The sequence below is a fragment of the Paramisgurnus dabryanus genome, chromosome 6 (genome assembly GCF_030506205.2).
Source record: "Paramisgurnus dabryanus chromosome 6, PD_genome_1.1, whole genome shotgun sequence".
NCBI classification, from domain to species: Eukaryota; Metazoa; Chordata; class Actinopteri; order Cypriniformes; family Cobitidae; genus Paramisgurnus; species Paramisgurnus dabryanus.
The window spans coordinates 30,338,138-30,354,946 of NC_133342.1; the positions used below are offsets into that span (position 1 = coordinate 30,338,138).

The 16,809-nt window shown below is 37.1% G+C and overlaps 3 protein-coding genes across 3 annotated transcripts in view; 2 read left to right on the forward strand and 1 right to left on the reverse strand.

Moving 5' to 3' along the window:
- LOC135767009 (GTP-binding protein 4-like) overlaps positions 1 to 16,809 on the forward strand; it is a 326,314-nt gene that overhangs the window by 116,712 nt on the left and 192,793 nt on the right. The gene's annotated exons all lie outside the window — the stretch shown is intronic.
- Positions 409 to 6,720, forward strand: LOC135767286 (uncharacterized). Its single transcript, XM_065276933.2, has 6 exons — positions 409 to 615; positions 698 to 726; positions 865 to 936; positions 1,243 to 1,322; positions 3,029 to 3,689; positions 6,514 to 6,720. Exons 1-6 carry the CDS (start codon positions 441 to 443, stop codon positions 6,718 to 6,720), a joined length of 1,224 nt encoding a protein of 407 aa, XP_065133005.1. The 5' UTR covers positions 409 to 440.
- On the reverse strand, positions 4,865 to 16,807 carry prpf4ba (pre-mRNA processing factor 4Ba). The gene is made up of 15 exons (XM_065276576.2): positions 16,685 to 16,807; positions 15,181 to 16,356; positions 12,739 to 12,879; positions 12,434 to 12,586; positions 12,280 to 12,361; positions 11,986 to 12,193; positions 11,596 to 11,669; positions 11,176 to 11,266; positions 10,935 to 11,082; positions 10,297 to 10,434; positions 9,650 to 9,803; positions 9,448 to 9,562; positions 8,535 to 8,686; positions 8,353 to 8,439; positions 4,865 to 8,234 (listed from the first exon to the last, which is right to left on the reverse strand). The coding sequence occupies exons 1-15, from the start codon at positions 16,729 to 16,731 to the stop codon at positions 8,028 to 8,030; spliced, it is 2,973 nt and encodes a 990-aa protein (XP_065132648.1). The 5' UTR covers positions 16,732 to 16,807; the 3' UTR covers positions 4,865 to 8,027.

Genomic DNA, 16,809 nt, shown 5'->3' on the forward strand with positions numbered 1-16,809 from the left:
ACCCATAAATGTGTGGGGTTCTAAAATCTTATGTTGGTGACATGACCATCGTACACACATTATGTTCTTACCGCATGCGGCTGAAATTATGTATAAATATTTAAAGGAGAACTCTGGAACAGCTGGATAATGGCTCTCGGTACATCTGCAGAAAACTGAACTGTAAGTTTTATGCCATTTTAACAGACGAACATAAAAGACGGAGCATTGCCAATATACAAATAGATGAGCGCTAAACCAATCACAGTCCAGTATGCAAATACGACACAATCGTCGGTTGATTTGAAATGTCGGTTTGTATTTGAAGGGTAATTGACAAGGGGACACAAAAATTGAAATTTTTTTTAACATAAGGCTGGAACAATGGAAGATGCATGGAGATTAATGAAAATAAATGAGGAATTTTATATTATAGGCTTTAATTAGATGTGTTGAACTTGATGCTGTACTGCGCAGACCGATCGGAGTATGACATCACGAATCTCTCTCGCGGTACATTGATGTCATACGTTGATCGATCTGCGCAGCGCTGTAGGAAGTCGAACACATCTTGGCTACAGTATAATGAAACTCTCAACTTGAGAATGACGGCAAATGCTACACCACCACCTGCAGGTGAGTGCAGGTCCACGTAACACTTGATGCTTTCTTGTATAGCTGAAAGGATGTTTTACCTTGACGTCTTGTTTCAACACAGGTATCTGTTCGTCGGCTGAAAGTGAAAAGGTATGAGTTCCTTCTTATGAGCATGACTCTTGTATGGCTTACAAAAGAAATTAATTTGTGTAGATAGTAGACATATAAGATGTACTTTAAATTGCATGTCAGATTGTCTATTGATACTTTTGAATTGTGTACTCACAGGACATCTACATTACTCAGTTGATACACCGTCTTGAAACTCTCCACATGTCTACAGTAGTAAGCACACAACAGGTAGCTTATCATGATAGTATTTCTGCACATGAATATACTGGTTGTCAGTTTTAGTTAAACATGTCCAGTTTTTTACATTGCTAATGCGTCTGTGTAAACTTTATGACAACTGAGATCCATTAAAAAGTAAAGTACCTTAAAATGAGCTGGTTAAAAGTCAATAAGGTTTCTTTTGATAGAAGATCTAACATCATTTATTAGGATATGACACAATTTTAAGTGTGAAATGTAGTGCAATTGAATGTAAGAGTGAATATATATACTTTGAAAAGAATCACAAAGATTGAAATGCATTTCATTGTGCAGGTGTCTTTACAAGCCAGCATTCCTAATGCCCAGGAACAGGAACCAACCACCTGTTGCAGCCAAACAAAATCATCTGAGGTGTAAGTAGATACTGACTGCTTTGACCCATCAGACATTGACAGCCAGCACCATGCTAGGGTCATGTAAGTCTAGAAAGCTTTTGAATATTGATCCAAATTTAATTTAACGGGGACAGTGTTACATGTACACACACATATAGGCTAGGTGGTACTATATTACCTCCCGGTTTGTTTTCAGTGCATCATGTACTGAATATATTAGAAATGCAGATTATTTCCAGACAGCACTTGGCACTGGAACTCGCTGCTTCTGCCAGCAATCTTAAAGTCCATGTAAAGTGATATTAAAGGTGCATTGTTTAACTTTTAGAAGGATCTCTTGGCAGAAATGCAATATAATTTACATAACTATATTATTAGTGGGGTATAAAAACCTTACAAAATGAACTGAGATATAAGAGACCAATGCAGATTTGTCTTTTATCATAATTTCTAGATTTATTGTGACCCAACAGCAAATGTAAAAGACTGAGAGCATGACAAGACACATGAAAGATTGACTAAAAATCTGTTTAAAAAATGTTTAATCTTTTTTTTAATCTTTTCTATAATACATGTAAAAACATTAGTAAATTGTTGTTGATATAAGAATTTCTCTGCAGTATTGAAAACACTAAATCTTTTTATTATTATGACCACATTTACCCTTTAACTCACTCCCCGCCAGCCATTTTTTTTAAAGTTGCCCACCAGCATTTTTTGTGATTTTCACAAACGTTTCACAAAATGCCTGCCAGGAAAATTTTCTGCTTTAAATATATAAACAAAAAGTTTGGTTCCAAAATGAGATCTTGTTTTTGATTGTGCATTCCAGTTAATGTCAATCAAACTGCAGTTGGTTTGTTTTGATTTAAACCTTCATAACTAATAAAATACAGCGAAGTATCACAATAAAGCACAATAAAAACAGGTTAACATGATAATAAACATGTTTTGACAAAAATAAGTTATCTCGTTTTGGAACCAAACTCTTCAAATATACCTAATGAAAGAACAAACCCTCGGTTTTCAAACAAACAATAAACAATCAAACAAACAAAACAGGGAAAAACGTTTAATCCTATCTATAAATCTATATTTTTTTCTTAAATATTGGTATTTTTCCTTTAAAATTATTATTTTTTTGTGCAAAAAGCTGAAATAATTGCATTTTTGTAAAGGAATTTTGTTATAGATAAGATTTTAGAACGATTATCAAAACATACAGTGCTTAAAATTAGTAAATAACGTTTTGGCTTCAGTTTTTTCATAAATTTGATAATCGCAGTATTACAGATTAACTTAAAAAAGTCTTTAAAAACTTTTTATGCAAATATTTTTCTTAATTGATGAGACAACTCTTCAATGGAGAGAAAAGAGTACAATTTTCAGTAAAAAATGCAAATAAAAATATTATTTTTTATTATGAATTAGGCAGAAATGTTGTTGGTAGTTGACAGAATGAAACAAAAAAATATAATTTTACTTAAACACATACCTATAAATTATAAATCTTAAAAAAAAAACTAAAACAGTCTCAATTTTTTTGCAGCTGAACACTGTTTCCGCCATGTTTCTACAGTAGCCCTATAGCTTTGTATACTGCTGTAATATTAGACATCACACACTTGCCAACCTAAAACTAATACTCAATGTAACAGTACTTGGATATTTGAGGTTAAATCTGGAGAAAGATTAATCTTATTTTTAATTTTTATTTTAATCAGTGTCAAGCAACTTAATACAACCCAGTTAAGGATGCTTTCGCATAGATGGCACAGCCTTGGTCTTCAGCCTCCAATCCTCCGGAGCAAACAAGAACAAGTATCTGACCATCATAAATCTGCAGCTGAAACCAGACCACCACAGGAAAACATACAGGTCACCCATGTTATGTCTTCTTCAAGGGATGAAAGTACAGATGAGACAAAGGGAATGAGCGATTCACATTCCAGCAGTTCAGACACCTGCAACCGTGGACTTCTCGATGGTAATGTAATCGAGCAGTGCTCTTTAAATAACTCTAACCGGATGTCAGTTGAGTGTGAAGACAGTGACCTCTCCGACCAAGAGAAAGACAATATTCCTCTCTCAAAGTGGACAACTCCCGTCGAACTGGACCTGAGGCCAGACTCATCAGAATTAACAGAGACTGGAGAAGAAAAGCAAGTTTACCCTGAGGTTCTCCCAGTTTTATTAGAGAGTCAGCAAAAGCTGCATGTAAGCGACCCTTGTTTTACAGCTATGGTGGCACGCTTGCTAGAGCTGGAGAAACTTCAGGCTGCAACTATACAAAGGGAGCAAGCAAAAGCAGTCAGATCACGCCCGACAACTGCCATAATACAAAATGCCAATCGTCCGAGACAGATGGAAAGCCCATCCAATCAGGTTTCAGCCGATTTAACAAAACTCACCCTTTCGTCATGCTCTCATTCACGGTCTAGGCAGCGTACTTGTTCCTTACCCAGTTCTGAAGTGCGGCAACAATCTATTTTACATAAGAAAGCAAACTCCAGTGCAGTCAAATTAAGACAGACTGTAGCCTATGCTCACACTATTATGAACGCATCACCAAAATGCAAAAGTCCAAATAGTTTCAAGACACGCAAATGCACAAAGAAACATAGGCCGAAGTTAAATAAGACTAAAATCCCTATTGAATCTCTGTGTGGTAAAACGTATAAATGTGCTTAAATTGTTCTCATTGATGCTGTTTGTTAGTTTTGTATGCAAGTAAGTGTGTAATATTTTATTTTATGTGTGAACTCCTGATAAAAACAAGAAAGCACTTGAATATCAAGTTGGTTAAAAGTGAAGCAAAGAAATCACTATACACGTCAGACCAAATATAAACCTGCACTTCCTGCACTAGCACCAATGGCCAGCATGTCTGAAGTATGTGCTACACCACTAAACCACAGGTTTTGACTGTGATACTGCATTTGTGTGCACAAGGACTGTTATGCTATATGTATTTGTCACATGATTTTAAACAGACAATTTAACAGTTTGTATCATCAATTTATTTAAAAGAAAAACAGACAATTTTGCAAGCCACTATTCATTATATATTTTGATGTGATCCTGCTAAACTAACAATATTGGTCTTATGAATTTACATTTCACACAAAATAAACACATTGTTATGCTGTGCATGGGTGTTGTGTTTTTTTTTTATCAAAAGTGGATGAGGAGATACTTGGAAGGAACTTCGATAAAATAATAGGACAGCCGGCGACAGTCACGATATCTCTCACACTTGGTGTCACGTGTGCTCATGGCAGTCAGGGGAAATTTTAAGACTTACCCTGCAATAGAATTTACAAAGCATTAGTTTAATTAAACAACTGTAGAAAAGGTGTAATTTTAAAATGGTGTAGATTTATTATAAACAAAGGAAAAGTATTACCTTTTTATTGAAATTTTGGGCATGTGTTAGGCCAAATTACAATCGCTTGAAACATTCATTTTACTGCCCCACATTAACTGCTTAGAATTTTAGGTTGCACGTTTTGGAAGCATTTATCAGGTTAAGCTGAGGTTATATGGTAATGCAACATAAAGTTTGCTTTAAGTAATAGTTCACCCCAAAATGAAAATTAGCCCACCCTCAAGCCATCCTAGGTGTATATGACTTCCTTCTTTCAGTCAAACATGGTCAGAGTTCTGTTAATATCTTGGATCTTTTCAGATTTATAATGGTTTTGGATAGTGCCCCATTTTAAAAGCTCCACAAAACACATCCATCCATTAAAAAAAAACAATGCATACAGTTATTAACTGTCTTCTATGGTAAAGTGATGGGTTTTTAAGGAAACATTTGAAGAGCTCAGATGATAAACCCTTTAAGTGCATCTAACATGATTTCTTGTAAACAAGCATTTATTTTATCAGACTCAATGGAATCTCCCAACAAACCAGTATTTCTGAATGGTCTGAGGTTTGGATTAAGTGATTTTGAAGGTAAAGTATTTGATGGCCGTGTTATATGTGCCAAGTGCATTCAGTAAATATCATCATCATCGCATTTTTGATGGAGGCGGTGTTAGCGGCTTGCATCTGAGCTCCTCATTTATATGTCCAACTTTACAAAATACACCTGTACGTGTGGTCACAAAAGGTGGAGAATGATCACTGACCTAACATTACAAAATCCCATCCCTTTACTTCAAAAGACATTTAATAACTGTATGGAAAGACCTTTTTGGAGTTGGGGCACTATCCAATGCCATTATAAAGGTGAAAGGAACCAGGATATTATTTAGTATAACTCAAGCCAAAGCTGTGACAATGCACATGCATCTAATGAAACCATCTGAGGGTGAGGAAAATATGGGGATTTTGAGGTGAACTATTTCTTTTACATTAAACGGCAAACATATCAGAACCAGTCACTCAAATCAAACTTTATAAAGACTGCCACAGGGATGACGTATTTTTGTTGGGTAACCCGGATATTAGCGGGATACTGGTTTCCATGCAAAAAAGGTTTCCATTCATTTTTCCCATAGACTTTTGGATTATCGAAAAAAATATAAACTTTGTATTTAACAAACGTTTTACATGTTTTGTCCAACAAGTTAGTCTTCACAGATGAACATAACTTTTATGAATTTTAAATGCATTTACACTTCAAAATTCATAAAATTTGTATTCATCTGTGAAGATTACCTTGTTAGACAAAATGTGCAAGTGTCTTTTGTTAAACAGAGCTTAGTTTTTGTGGTAATCCAAAAGTCCAAAATGAATGGGCTTTTTTGCAAGGGAACCAGTGTGCTGCTAACTTCCGGGTTAGCCTGCAAAAATACGTCATCCCTGCAGCACTCGATAAGAGAAAGAACTTTAAAATAAAAACTTCCAAGTTTAAAGCGCTTTCTAAAACAGAAACCTTTTTCTGGATGGGATTTCCTTAAAGAATCTTCTCTAATGGACAGCACCTAAAATACAGAAAATAAATACACCAGTATCTTGGTACAGCAACATTCTGGGGAATTTTTTGTTTTGAATACACAGTTTTTCCCACAATAAACCTATGTGGGTCATTCCAAAGGACAAAATCAACGATGTGTGGTTTTCATGAAGTTTTTCTGTGAAATCTGACCAGACAAACTGGACTTAAACTGGCAAACCAAATCATAAAAACTACTACAAACATATTGTAGTTATATCAAACTTAACTACTTAGCTATCTGGCTGTTATCTTCTACATCAGAGCATCAGCTTTGTGTTAGAGCTAAACATGCCTTTAGGAGTGACCTTGAAGATGTCTTGTTCCATTGAAAGCGGAGGACGGCAGGAGGCTGTGTCTCCATTGGCCAGAGATTATACTCGAACACAAAGAACAATGGGAAAAACAGCACAAACAGCAGTTAGTGTTGATAAAGTCACCCGTTATAAGACGCAGTATCATTACGAATAACTTGTATAAAATGTATGAAAAACAGACTTGTGGAAGGTCTAAAATCAGATTTTCTGGATATCTCTTTGTTTTCCACCACAGAACATCTTTATTGTATATTTTATTGTATAGGACGGACATTGCAAAACAGGCAGTAAATTCTTCCAGCGTGTATGTTTTTGAAATATGAAACAAAATGATGAAGTAAAGAAGCAAATTACCGCTTAAAACAAGCAGATTCATAGATCGGAGCAGGAAAACCCCTGTATCAAAAGACAACATGATCACAAACATAAGAACAATTACAAAAAACATCTAAATTTCCTATTTTGTATAGCGTAACACCGCAGGGTTTGTACAGTAGTGCATTGGAAAGCCATACATATTACATATTCTCATGCATGCATGTTCAAAAAACACTCGATAGGCATTACAAAAACCCCCAACTATGATGCTTATGAGTTTGGAAACACAATGTTATATATATGTATATATATATAAAAAAAAAAGGAGTAGCATGTCTAGCAGATGCAGTACACTGAAGGTGCTTGACCAATATTTGGATTTTCCTTCACCCTTACCCTTAATGTCAACCATAACCGGTTTGCCCAAGGGAGTCTGACTTGTCTCTGCACACAGGGTGACAAAGAGTTTCAATGCATTTCAATTTATCCAATTCCCCTTATGTAAATGTGCAGAAACTTTAAGCCGATTGGTTCGGAGGGGTAAGCTTACCTTCAGTGTACTCATAGAGATGCACAACCTGCCTTTACAGAAGAGCTTTTCCCTGCAGACCAGGTCAAGCAGGACCCAAGACCTCAGGTTCAGCAGAAACACACCTGTGGCAAGGGTATGACGTGGACCTGCGCGCCAGGTTACCTTCTCACACCTGAGGGAGGGTGGATATAGACAGCATTTATGCTGGCCTAATACTCTCAACTGTATAAGTCCTTGGTGACATTTGGTCGACAGTGACTAGAATATTAAACCTAGCACATTTACATTCTGCACCTTCACCGTAATATTAACGATAATTAACATTTTAACTGCTGTTCCCAAATACAGCGGTGTATTTGCATGCAATCTGAACAATATAGATTATATTTTCCGTTTACAGCTTTTATGGTATCTCTTAGGGTAATCTATAAAATAAATTAAAACTTGAAGAGTGTCCTTTTCTGAAAAAACTAGAAATTTTATCAAACGCCGCTACAGCCGGTAAAACATTCAGGTGTCTTTTGTTGACCGAGTCATACACTAACTCATGATATCTGATGATACATAACAGATATAAACCATCACGTGCTGGCAGTCCCTCTGACGTATGTTTACAATATCCTCTCTTGGATGAATGAGTGCTGTAATGCCTGGTTGATGGTGATCCGCTTGGCCGGGTCCAGCATTAGGATCTGGTCCAACAGCTCTTTGAGCTGAATGACCTTCTTTCGTTGGTCCTCTGGCAGTGCCTGGCGACCCACCATGTCCCTCAGCAGGTCCTTAGTGGGGTTAATGGTGCTCATGACTGTGACCTTTTCCTGTTGAGAAACAGATGTGGAAAGAAAGAAAAGGGTATTGGGAAAGACATAAGGGTAAAGGGTAATAGATTATTTAATAACCGAAAACAGATGCAATGAATGGAAACATAATGCTTACCCTCTCAGTGACCTTATCAACCTCTGTGTACAAAAAGTTCAAGTTTTGGTCAAAGTGCTGGTCCTTGCACATACCTTTCCTGATCATCTGTGAATACAAATAATATTTAGTATGCGGTTTTGGAGGTGTTCATTTTAAAGTAGTAACTAATGGTTAAAGTTTAAAATCAAACTAATTCTTACTTTATTAGGCAATTTCCCTTTCAGGTCCATGGCAAGCTTTAGCATGTGATTATTGGTCTTTCCGGGAAAAAGGATTTTTCCTGTGTATAGCTCGTAGAGAGTGCAGCCCACGGACCACATATCAATTCCATAATCGTATGACTTTCCGATGACTGCATATAAAGAATCCATTATCAACTCTTTTATACAATTTATATCCCTAATGAAAGCTAAAAACATATCTAAACATCCCACACTACAACATTTATTGTCAATACTTGTTATTGTCAATAACTGTTTGTTTTCCAGCTTCACTAGAGTTAAACGTATTTTTTACCGTTTTGGAATTTATTCAGCTGATCTCCAGGTCTGGCGGTACCACTTTTAGCATAGCTAAGCATAATCCATTAAATCTGATTAGACCATTAGCATCGAGGTCAAATGTCCAAAGAGTTGATATTTTTCCTTTTTAAAACTAGACTTGACAATGATATTAGGCAGCGCCCGAACATAGTGCTCTTGTTAACTTTCAATAGGAGAGGACTATTTTGAGGCATTGCATAATATCATTGCGCCTGCTGCAGCCATGTTACGGCAACAAAGTCCTTGAGAGTATAGTTTCTAGCCATAACGGCCTAGAAAATCGCAACTTTTATTTTTTTCCGCCGGTCTTAATACACCATGTAACTACAAAAGAGTCAAGTTTTAAATAGGAAAAATATCAAAACTCTTTGGTTATTTTTGAGCGTGATGCTAATGGTCTAATCAGATTTAATGGATAATGCTAAGCTATGCTAAAAGTAATACCACCAGACCCCGAGATCGGCTGAATGGATTCCAAAACGATACAAATCAAATGTTTCACTCTAGGGGAGCTGATAAATGTGTCAAAAAAGTGGAGTGTCCCTTTAACAAGTGTAATTAAAAGACTTACTGATCTCAGGCGCCCTATAAAAGCGGCTGACCAGATACGGTGTTATGTCATTATCAGCAACGTGTGATGCTGAGCCAAAGTCACATAGTTTCAGAATGGTTTTAGACTCATTCACCTTAAAGGAAAATGAAAGAATTCATTTAGAAGATACATAGATCCACCCATGAACTGATGCTTATAGAGAAGAGCACTTAAGACTGACCAGGATGTTGTCGGGTTTGATGTCAGCATGCAGTATGTTGCATCGCTTCAGGAGTTTGAGGGCCAAGAAAAGCTGCTGGCTGTAAGAGCGCACGGCCTTGATGTGAAGTCCCACATCCTTGCCGTACTTCCTTAACACCTCCCGCAGGTTCATGCTAAATCCAAAAAAAAGCAGGGTGTGATTTGCAGGGGGGATATCCCCCTCGGGTCTTTATAACCCTACCTTTTTTATCTACGGCTGACGCTAGAGAAACCGACTCTCATGCCAGACCAGGGGTGCGTTTCCCAAAAGCAACTATGGTCGCAAATTCTGTCGTTACCAATAGAGTTCAATGGTAACAATGACCATAATTAGCTAACAATGCTTTTGGGAAATGCACCCCAGAGCGGATTAAATCTAGCTTAGGGTGGGTTTGAGTAGGACTGGTTACATATCCATACATATTTTATTTCAACAGTTACAAGAAATAACTTAATAGCCTGAATAATCAATAAAAAAGTCTGTGGTTCATTATTTATCTCTATAAAAATTTTTTTTTTAAAAACTCCCCTCTCCCCACTGATTTTTTTTTTCACAAATTGCACCCTACATATATATGTCATGCAATAATATATAGTATGCATCAGAATGTGTTGACTGCAATATACCTGAGAGGTTCAAACACCAGACACAGATGTTGCTTGTGGTAAAAGTGTCTATAGAGCCTCAAACAATGAAACTTATCATCTGCATCTGCATCATTCAGTTTCCTGAGAAACTCCAGCTCTTTAAGGCCCGTTTTTTGCCTGCAAGACAAAACATTTTCATATCCACATGTTATTATAAAAAGAAAAACAAGACATGCTTTGTCGCGCACATAATCAAAACCGTATAGTTTGGTTTGATAAAAGCTTATTCACACTGATCTGACGAACACCAACAAATGCTAACTAAAGTCATGGCCACACTAGACTTTGAGCATGGGAATATTATCTGCGGGGAGCAGATTGTCAATATGATCTTTTGGCTTAGTCCATTCACGTGAAACGAATTTGTAGGTCAGAGTTCACCAGACTTGAACTTTGCTACACAGCGACCTGTTAATTATCGTCACACGAGCTTGTGTTTCCGGTATGGCGCATTCGCACGAGTATGAATGGAAGTCAATGGAACGAAAAGTCTAGTGTGACCGCCCCTTAACTCGAATATCAGTGTTTGTTGGCGTTTGTCAGATCAGTGTAAATTAACCCCAAGTAATCAACACATGGAGCTAACTGGCCGTGTTTAGGATTTTGAAGTGGCTTACATCATCTCATTGTTTCGTATTATTTTTATTGCCACTTCCTGATTGGCTCGGCCCAGGTCTCTGGCTCGGATCACGTTGCTGAAGACACCTTGTCCTGTGTAGCCGTATACCCCGTACCGCTTGTCCAACACCTCGCCAATGTTCACACCTGAACAAATGATAAGAAGAGACATAATCTGAAGTTCCTCCTTTTAAAGTTGTCCATCATATAAATGCAGATATAAATGCAGTATCATCTTACGGTAATAGCCCTCTGCATCCGTCCAGTTATCTTTGAGACTTGGGTTCTCCTTAAAGTCCTTGCCAACGCCTGCTGAGCGTAACCTGGCACTCTGCAGGGTGATTACAACACAAAACATGTACATTTTTGCAATGTTATCACGACCAAATTCAGACTAAGAGAATAAAAATAAACTCAGTGACTGAAACCATAAACGGTCTCTTTAACATCTAAGGGGCCTCAAGATCTACTGAGCACTACAGACAGAGTCAGATTACTCACTTGGTTAAAGCTTTGAGTTTCCAATAAAGAAACAACAGCTTGCATAGGACTATGCAACTCTACCTGTACAGATCCTCTTACATGGTCAAATTCAAATTCTTGTGCTTGTAAAGTCATTCACGTATGCAACGGACAGCAAGAACTTTCCAAGCTACTCACGTCAAAGTGCGCGGTGAACATGTCATCCGACTCCGTGAACATATCAGGGGCTTGTGGCTTTTTCAGATTAGCACCTGAAGAAGAAACAATGAAAAATGTAGACTGATAACATATCAGACCCCTTTTGCATTACCTCACACGCGTGTCATGTTGCACAAAGATGCCCAGGTTGTGCCTGACAGGCAGATTCGCCTTACACTCGATAAGGTCAGGATTAGGGGCGGGTTAGGTCCTTATCAGCCTGCCAGGCACAAAGTGGGCACCTAACTGCAACAAGAATCTTCTATTGACTCTCATTCATCCACCTAAACAACTGGTCCTTAATTTTTTACTGACACCTATCTGCACGGAGGGTTTGATCTTTAACTAGTTATTTTGCAGATAACATACCATCCTTTTCTTGAGAGAGAAGGTTATGCTTGGCCTTCATATTGTCCTCAAACGTGTCCAGGTTCTCTTGCTCGTAGGCTTTAACATCAGCAGCCACGCGCTCGAGGATGTCATCCGGGGAAGGAGATCGGCTCTGTCTGCTACTCTGAGGACTGCCATGCTCTGAGAGCCCTGACATGTTACTGTCTTCATTCACCGACTTATATTTCTATACAGCACAAAGACAGGGACATATTACATACAGTATTTCAAAAGCAAAACGGACCCATAACAGTGATAAAAATATATTCTGACCTGCACAATAGCCAATCGCTGAAGTCTCCTCTGCTCTATCAAAGCCTCCTCATCTTCTTCATCAATATCATAGTCTTCCAGCCTGAAAACAGATCGTTATTTGATTCCAATAGGCTAAACAACATCAATACGAAACATTATCCTAAATACTCACACTTCATCATCCGAGTCTTCCTGCTCGGCCTTCATGCCTTCAGACAGACTTCCCTTAAACATGTCTTCTCTTTCCTTGTTTCGTCTCCTCCGCCGTTCTTGTGATCCAGAACGTAACTGCTGTCTGTGATCCGCCCTGTCCCACTCCCTGGATCTACGTGATAGTAAATGCAATTTAAATGCCGTTGCAATGCCCTCAATTGCAAAAAAAAAAAAAGGGGGAAAACTATATGTATATGTACATCTATATTATCTATGTATAGCACATGTATTGTTTATTCTGCAACAAAAGCAAATCACAATCACCTGTGTCTGATAGGAGACCTGCTGGTGCGTCTCCTGGGAGAACGGGACCTACGTCTGAGAGGTGAATGGTTTATTCTCCGCCTGGAGCTCAGAGATGGGCTTTCCTCTCTACGGCCTCCTGCCTCATCACGAAATCGCATTCTGTTAGCATAACAGAAAAAAAAATTGGGGGAAAAGAAATAGTGGCTTAAGGAAACCTTTACCAGAACAAATGCTAAGTGCTTTTATTATCAATTATTAAAAAAAGACTCTCTCTTCATCAGGGGTGGGTCAACTTTTTTGACTCAAGGAGGTTTTGAAATACAGGTGAAGGACGGCATACCATGTGAATGACGAATTAAAGGGATAGTTCACGCAAAAATTAAAATTCTGTCATTATTTATTCATCTTCATGTTGTTCTAAACCTGTATGAATTTTTTTTTTTCTGATGAACACAAAAGAAAATATTTTGATAAATGATGGTAAGCACACAGCTGATTGTAACCATTGACTTCCGTAGTTTACATACATTTACATAAATGATGAAGAAGATATTTTGATCATTGATGGTAAGCACAAAATTGGCGGTCACATCAAGGGATGGCATGCATAACGTTTAAATGCGATTAATCTATAGCAGACTAAAAGTTTTTGTTTAAATCATATAGATGGTTTCATCGGACGCACGTGATACACGTCTGGATCCGAACCTTACTTCCGGTTTCGTTTCTTTAATGGTCTGACTAGTTGCTAAACTGATCTCTTGAACAAATGCCTCGTCGAAAATAACAAATGTTTTGCTTTCCTAGGTAATCTACGTGTTGTTTTTTTGCTTGTTATATAAATAAACTACGTTTAAAGTACTTTGTTGTTATTTATTATTAGCGGAGTTTACCGGAAGTTACGTGCGGACCGCTGCTTGTTTATGTTGTTACTGCTGAAACAGTCTATATGTGTGTGTGAACTAGGGATGCTTAACGATTAATCGCGATTAATTGTTAGCAGAATAAAAGTTTTTGTTTACATCATATATGTGTGTGTGAACTGGGTATAATAACTTTGTATAAATTAATGTACACACATGCATGTATATGTTTTAGAAATGTTTACATGTGTATATACATTTGTATATTTATGGATAATTTATATTATATATAAATATTTAATATATAATTTTTTTTCTTACAATTATACATGAATCTGTTCATATTTATATATATGCATATTTATTATACACAGTTTACACAGATATGTGATGTAAACAAAAACTTTTATTCTGTTAACGATTAATCGCGATTAATTGTTTAGCATCCCTAGTGTGAACTGTGTATAACAACTTTGAATAGATAAATGCACACACATGCATGTATATATTTAAGAAAGGTTAACATGTGTATATTCATTTGTATATTTATGTATAATGTATATTATTTATAAATATAAACACTTAACATGTAAATATATATTTTTTCTTAAAATTATACATGCATGTGTGCATATTTATATATACACAATTATTATACACAGTTCACACATATATGATGTAAACAAAAACTTTTATTCTACTATAGATTAATCTCGATTAATCGTTATGCATCCCGTTTTTTTCCTACTATGGAAGTTAATGATTATGATCAGCTGTGTGCTTACATCATTTACATCATTAAAATATCATCTTTTTTGTTTATAAAAATAAAATAATAATTCATACAGATTTAGAACAACATAAGGGTGGGAAAAACATCAATTTAAGCATTTTATTTTATTCCAAATGAACACTTAATTATTACTTTGCCGAGTGGTACATTTGGCATAGTAGGACACAACTCTTGTTTCATATCATTTGTGTGGACCATATTTACGATCATCACACTTAGGAAAATTAATTGTGGTTTTATTTAGTACCCATCTTTATAGCAAAAAATTACTATTTGCATAACCATAGTTTACCTACAAATGCCACGGTTATTGTAGTGACAGAACCAATAAAACAAAAAAAATAATGCTTACTATAGTAACCATGGTTCAAGTGCATGGTTAGTTAATTATTACTAGGTAGAAAAGCATTGTAGTCTTTTAAAATGGAAATACTTTTTGGCAAATCAAACATTCTGCTTTGTGTCTGTAGGTGGTTAAGAATTTTGCTGTCTTTTCTGTGTTAAACACGCGACAAAGTTTACCTTTCTGTTTTAGAAGTTTACCTCAAAAGAGAAGCAGTCAGTGAATTAACCGCACAGAAGACTCATGACATCTACTGGACTTTGATCGTATTGGATCAAATTAGTCATTCTGGACCAAAATCCTAACTTAAATGCAATGATATTTCATTTAATTATAAACTGCTTCACAGGCTGAACGGATATGGCCCCTAAACCGTAGTTTGCCCACATCTGCTCTATATAGCCAAGTTGCAAAGAAAAGACAACTGTTTCTATCAAGACCTGAAACAATAGAGCTCAAACCTGTCATTGGAAAGTCTCGGACGGTCAGCTTCTCTCCATTTCCTTTCTGCAGATCGAGATCGACCTCTCCTGGAAGGGGATCTGTTGGGATATGAAGATCTGTCTTGCCTGGATGCTGTCTCTGTGCTATGTTCAGGGGAACGGCGGCCCTTTGCATGCACACCGGGGCTGTGCTGTTCTGAAACTTGCTTTCTGATGGGCGATCGATTTTCTTTTCCAGATGAATTTTCTTTTGAGGCTGTTTTAACCGGTTTCTTTTCTCTATCTGTGTCTTTGTCAACTTCTGCCAGGTTTGTGTTTCTCTCTTTAGATCTTGATTTGCTCCTCCTTTCTGGGGATTTGGGGATTCGGTGTTCAACAATTTGCTGATCTTGCTGTGCGTTCGATGGTGAAGGGAGTCTTTTAGCGTTGGTAGTTTTTCGCTCCATTTCTGTGTCCGGCTTTGATGACCTTCTCCTTTGACCTCCATCTTTTGATCTCTCGATGCTCCGCGATCGTCTTCTCTCCCTCGATTGGCTGGGACCCCAAATATCTAACCCAGTTTTACTTGATTGTTTTTCATACTTTTGATCCTGGATTGCCATCTCACCAGACGTTCTTCCGTCTCCTCGCCAGAAAACAACTTTAGCTTCATCTGAGAGATCTTTTTGGGATCTTTTGGGATCCCTTGTTATCTGATGGTCTCCACGCTCCTTGGAAATGACATGCTCATTGAGATCCTGCTCACAGTTCTGCACAGAGTCCTTGATCTCATTATCTGAGTCTGAGTTATAACCCTGCAAAATCAATCCCATACCGGATTGCACAGCACCTTCCATCAATTCATTATCAAGTTCTGCTTGAATCAAAGCCCTTTGTTTCTCTAGATCCTCTAAAGCGACCAGATCATCGAGTCTGGATTTCTTTGGAGAGATGATTCCACTATCATAGCTTGTGGAAAAGTCTCTATCGTTCCTGAATGAGTCTCTGTGTTTTCGCTTATGTTTGTGCTTGTGTTTGTGATCCCTATCATCTGGTGATGGATGTTTATGTTTTCTGTGTTTGCTTCGATGTTTGTGTTTTCTTCTCTTCTGTCTTTCCACTGTGGCAAAGTCCAAGTTCTCTGCTTTTCCAGCTTCATCTGGACCACGTGCATATTCATTTTCATCCACACTGTCAGAGCTCTCCACATTATACCTGCCATGCATAAAACAGCTGTATGTGATACATATATTTACTGTTTTAAACCACCTTAACAATGATTATCTAGATTGTTATGTTGACTTAAGATAAACTTTAACATCACAATTTATTTAAACTTACTGGTCAAAACCTACTGGTTTGTTTATTTGAAGTATTTACAAAACCATACAAACGGCTTACGTTGAGTCTTTACTGGTATCGATGTAAACTGCTTATTAAACCAGTAACGTTAGTCACAAAACACAATGCGCAAAGAAATATAGTTTTGTATTTATCAAAATACACAAATATTCGACATAAAATAGGTAAAAATATCGCTTACGTGTAATCCTTTTCGATTGTTTTGGCCAATGCGTCCATATTCGCCATTTTGATTAATCCTGTTGAGTCGGTTCGGTTGGTAGTCCTAAAGAGTTGATTTGGAATCGGATCATTTGAATCATACAG

Excerpts from the sequence above, each read along its gene's own strand:
- LOC135767286 (XM_065276933.2), top strand. The coding sequence starts at position 441 with ATGCTGTACTGCGCAGACCGATCGGAGTATGACATCACGAATCTCTCT. Across the intron at positions 727-864 it reads CGTCGGCTGAAAGTGAAAAG|GACATCTACATTACTCAGTT; the intron begins GTATGAGTTCCT and ends GTGTACTCACAG. Across the intron at positions 3,690-6,513 it reads TGGAAAGCCCATCCAATCAG|AGCATCAGCTTTGTGTTAGA; the intron begins GTTTCAGCCGAT and ends CTTCTACATCAG.
- prpf4ba (XM_065276576.2), bottom strand. The coding sequence starts at position 16,731 with ATGGCGAATATGGACGCATTGGCCAAAACAATCGAAAAGGATTACAC. Across the intron at positions 16,357-16,684 it reads ACAATCGAAAAGGATTACAC|GTATAATGTGGAGAGCTCTG; the intron begins GTAAGCGATATT and ends TATGCATGGCAG. Across the intron at positions 11,083-11,175 it reads GGATGCAGAGGGCTATTACC|GTGTGAACATTGGCGAGGTG; the intron begins GTAAGATGATAC and ends TCATTTGTTCAG.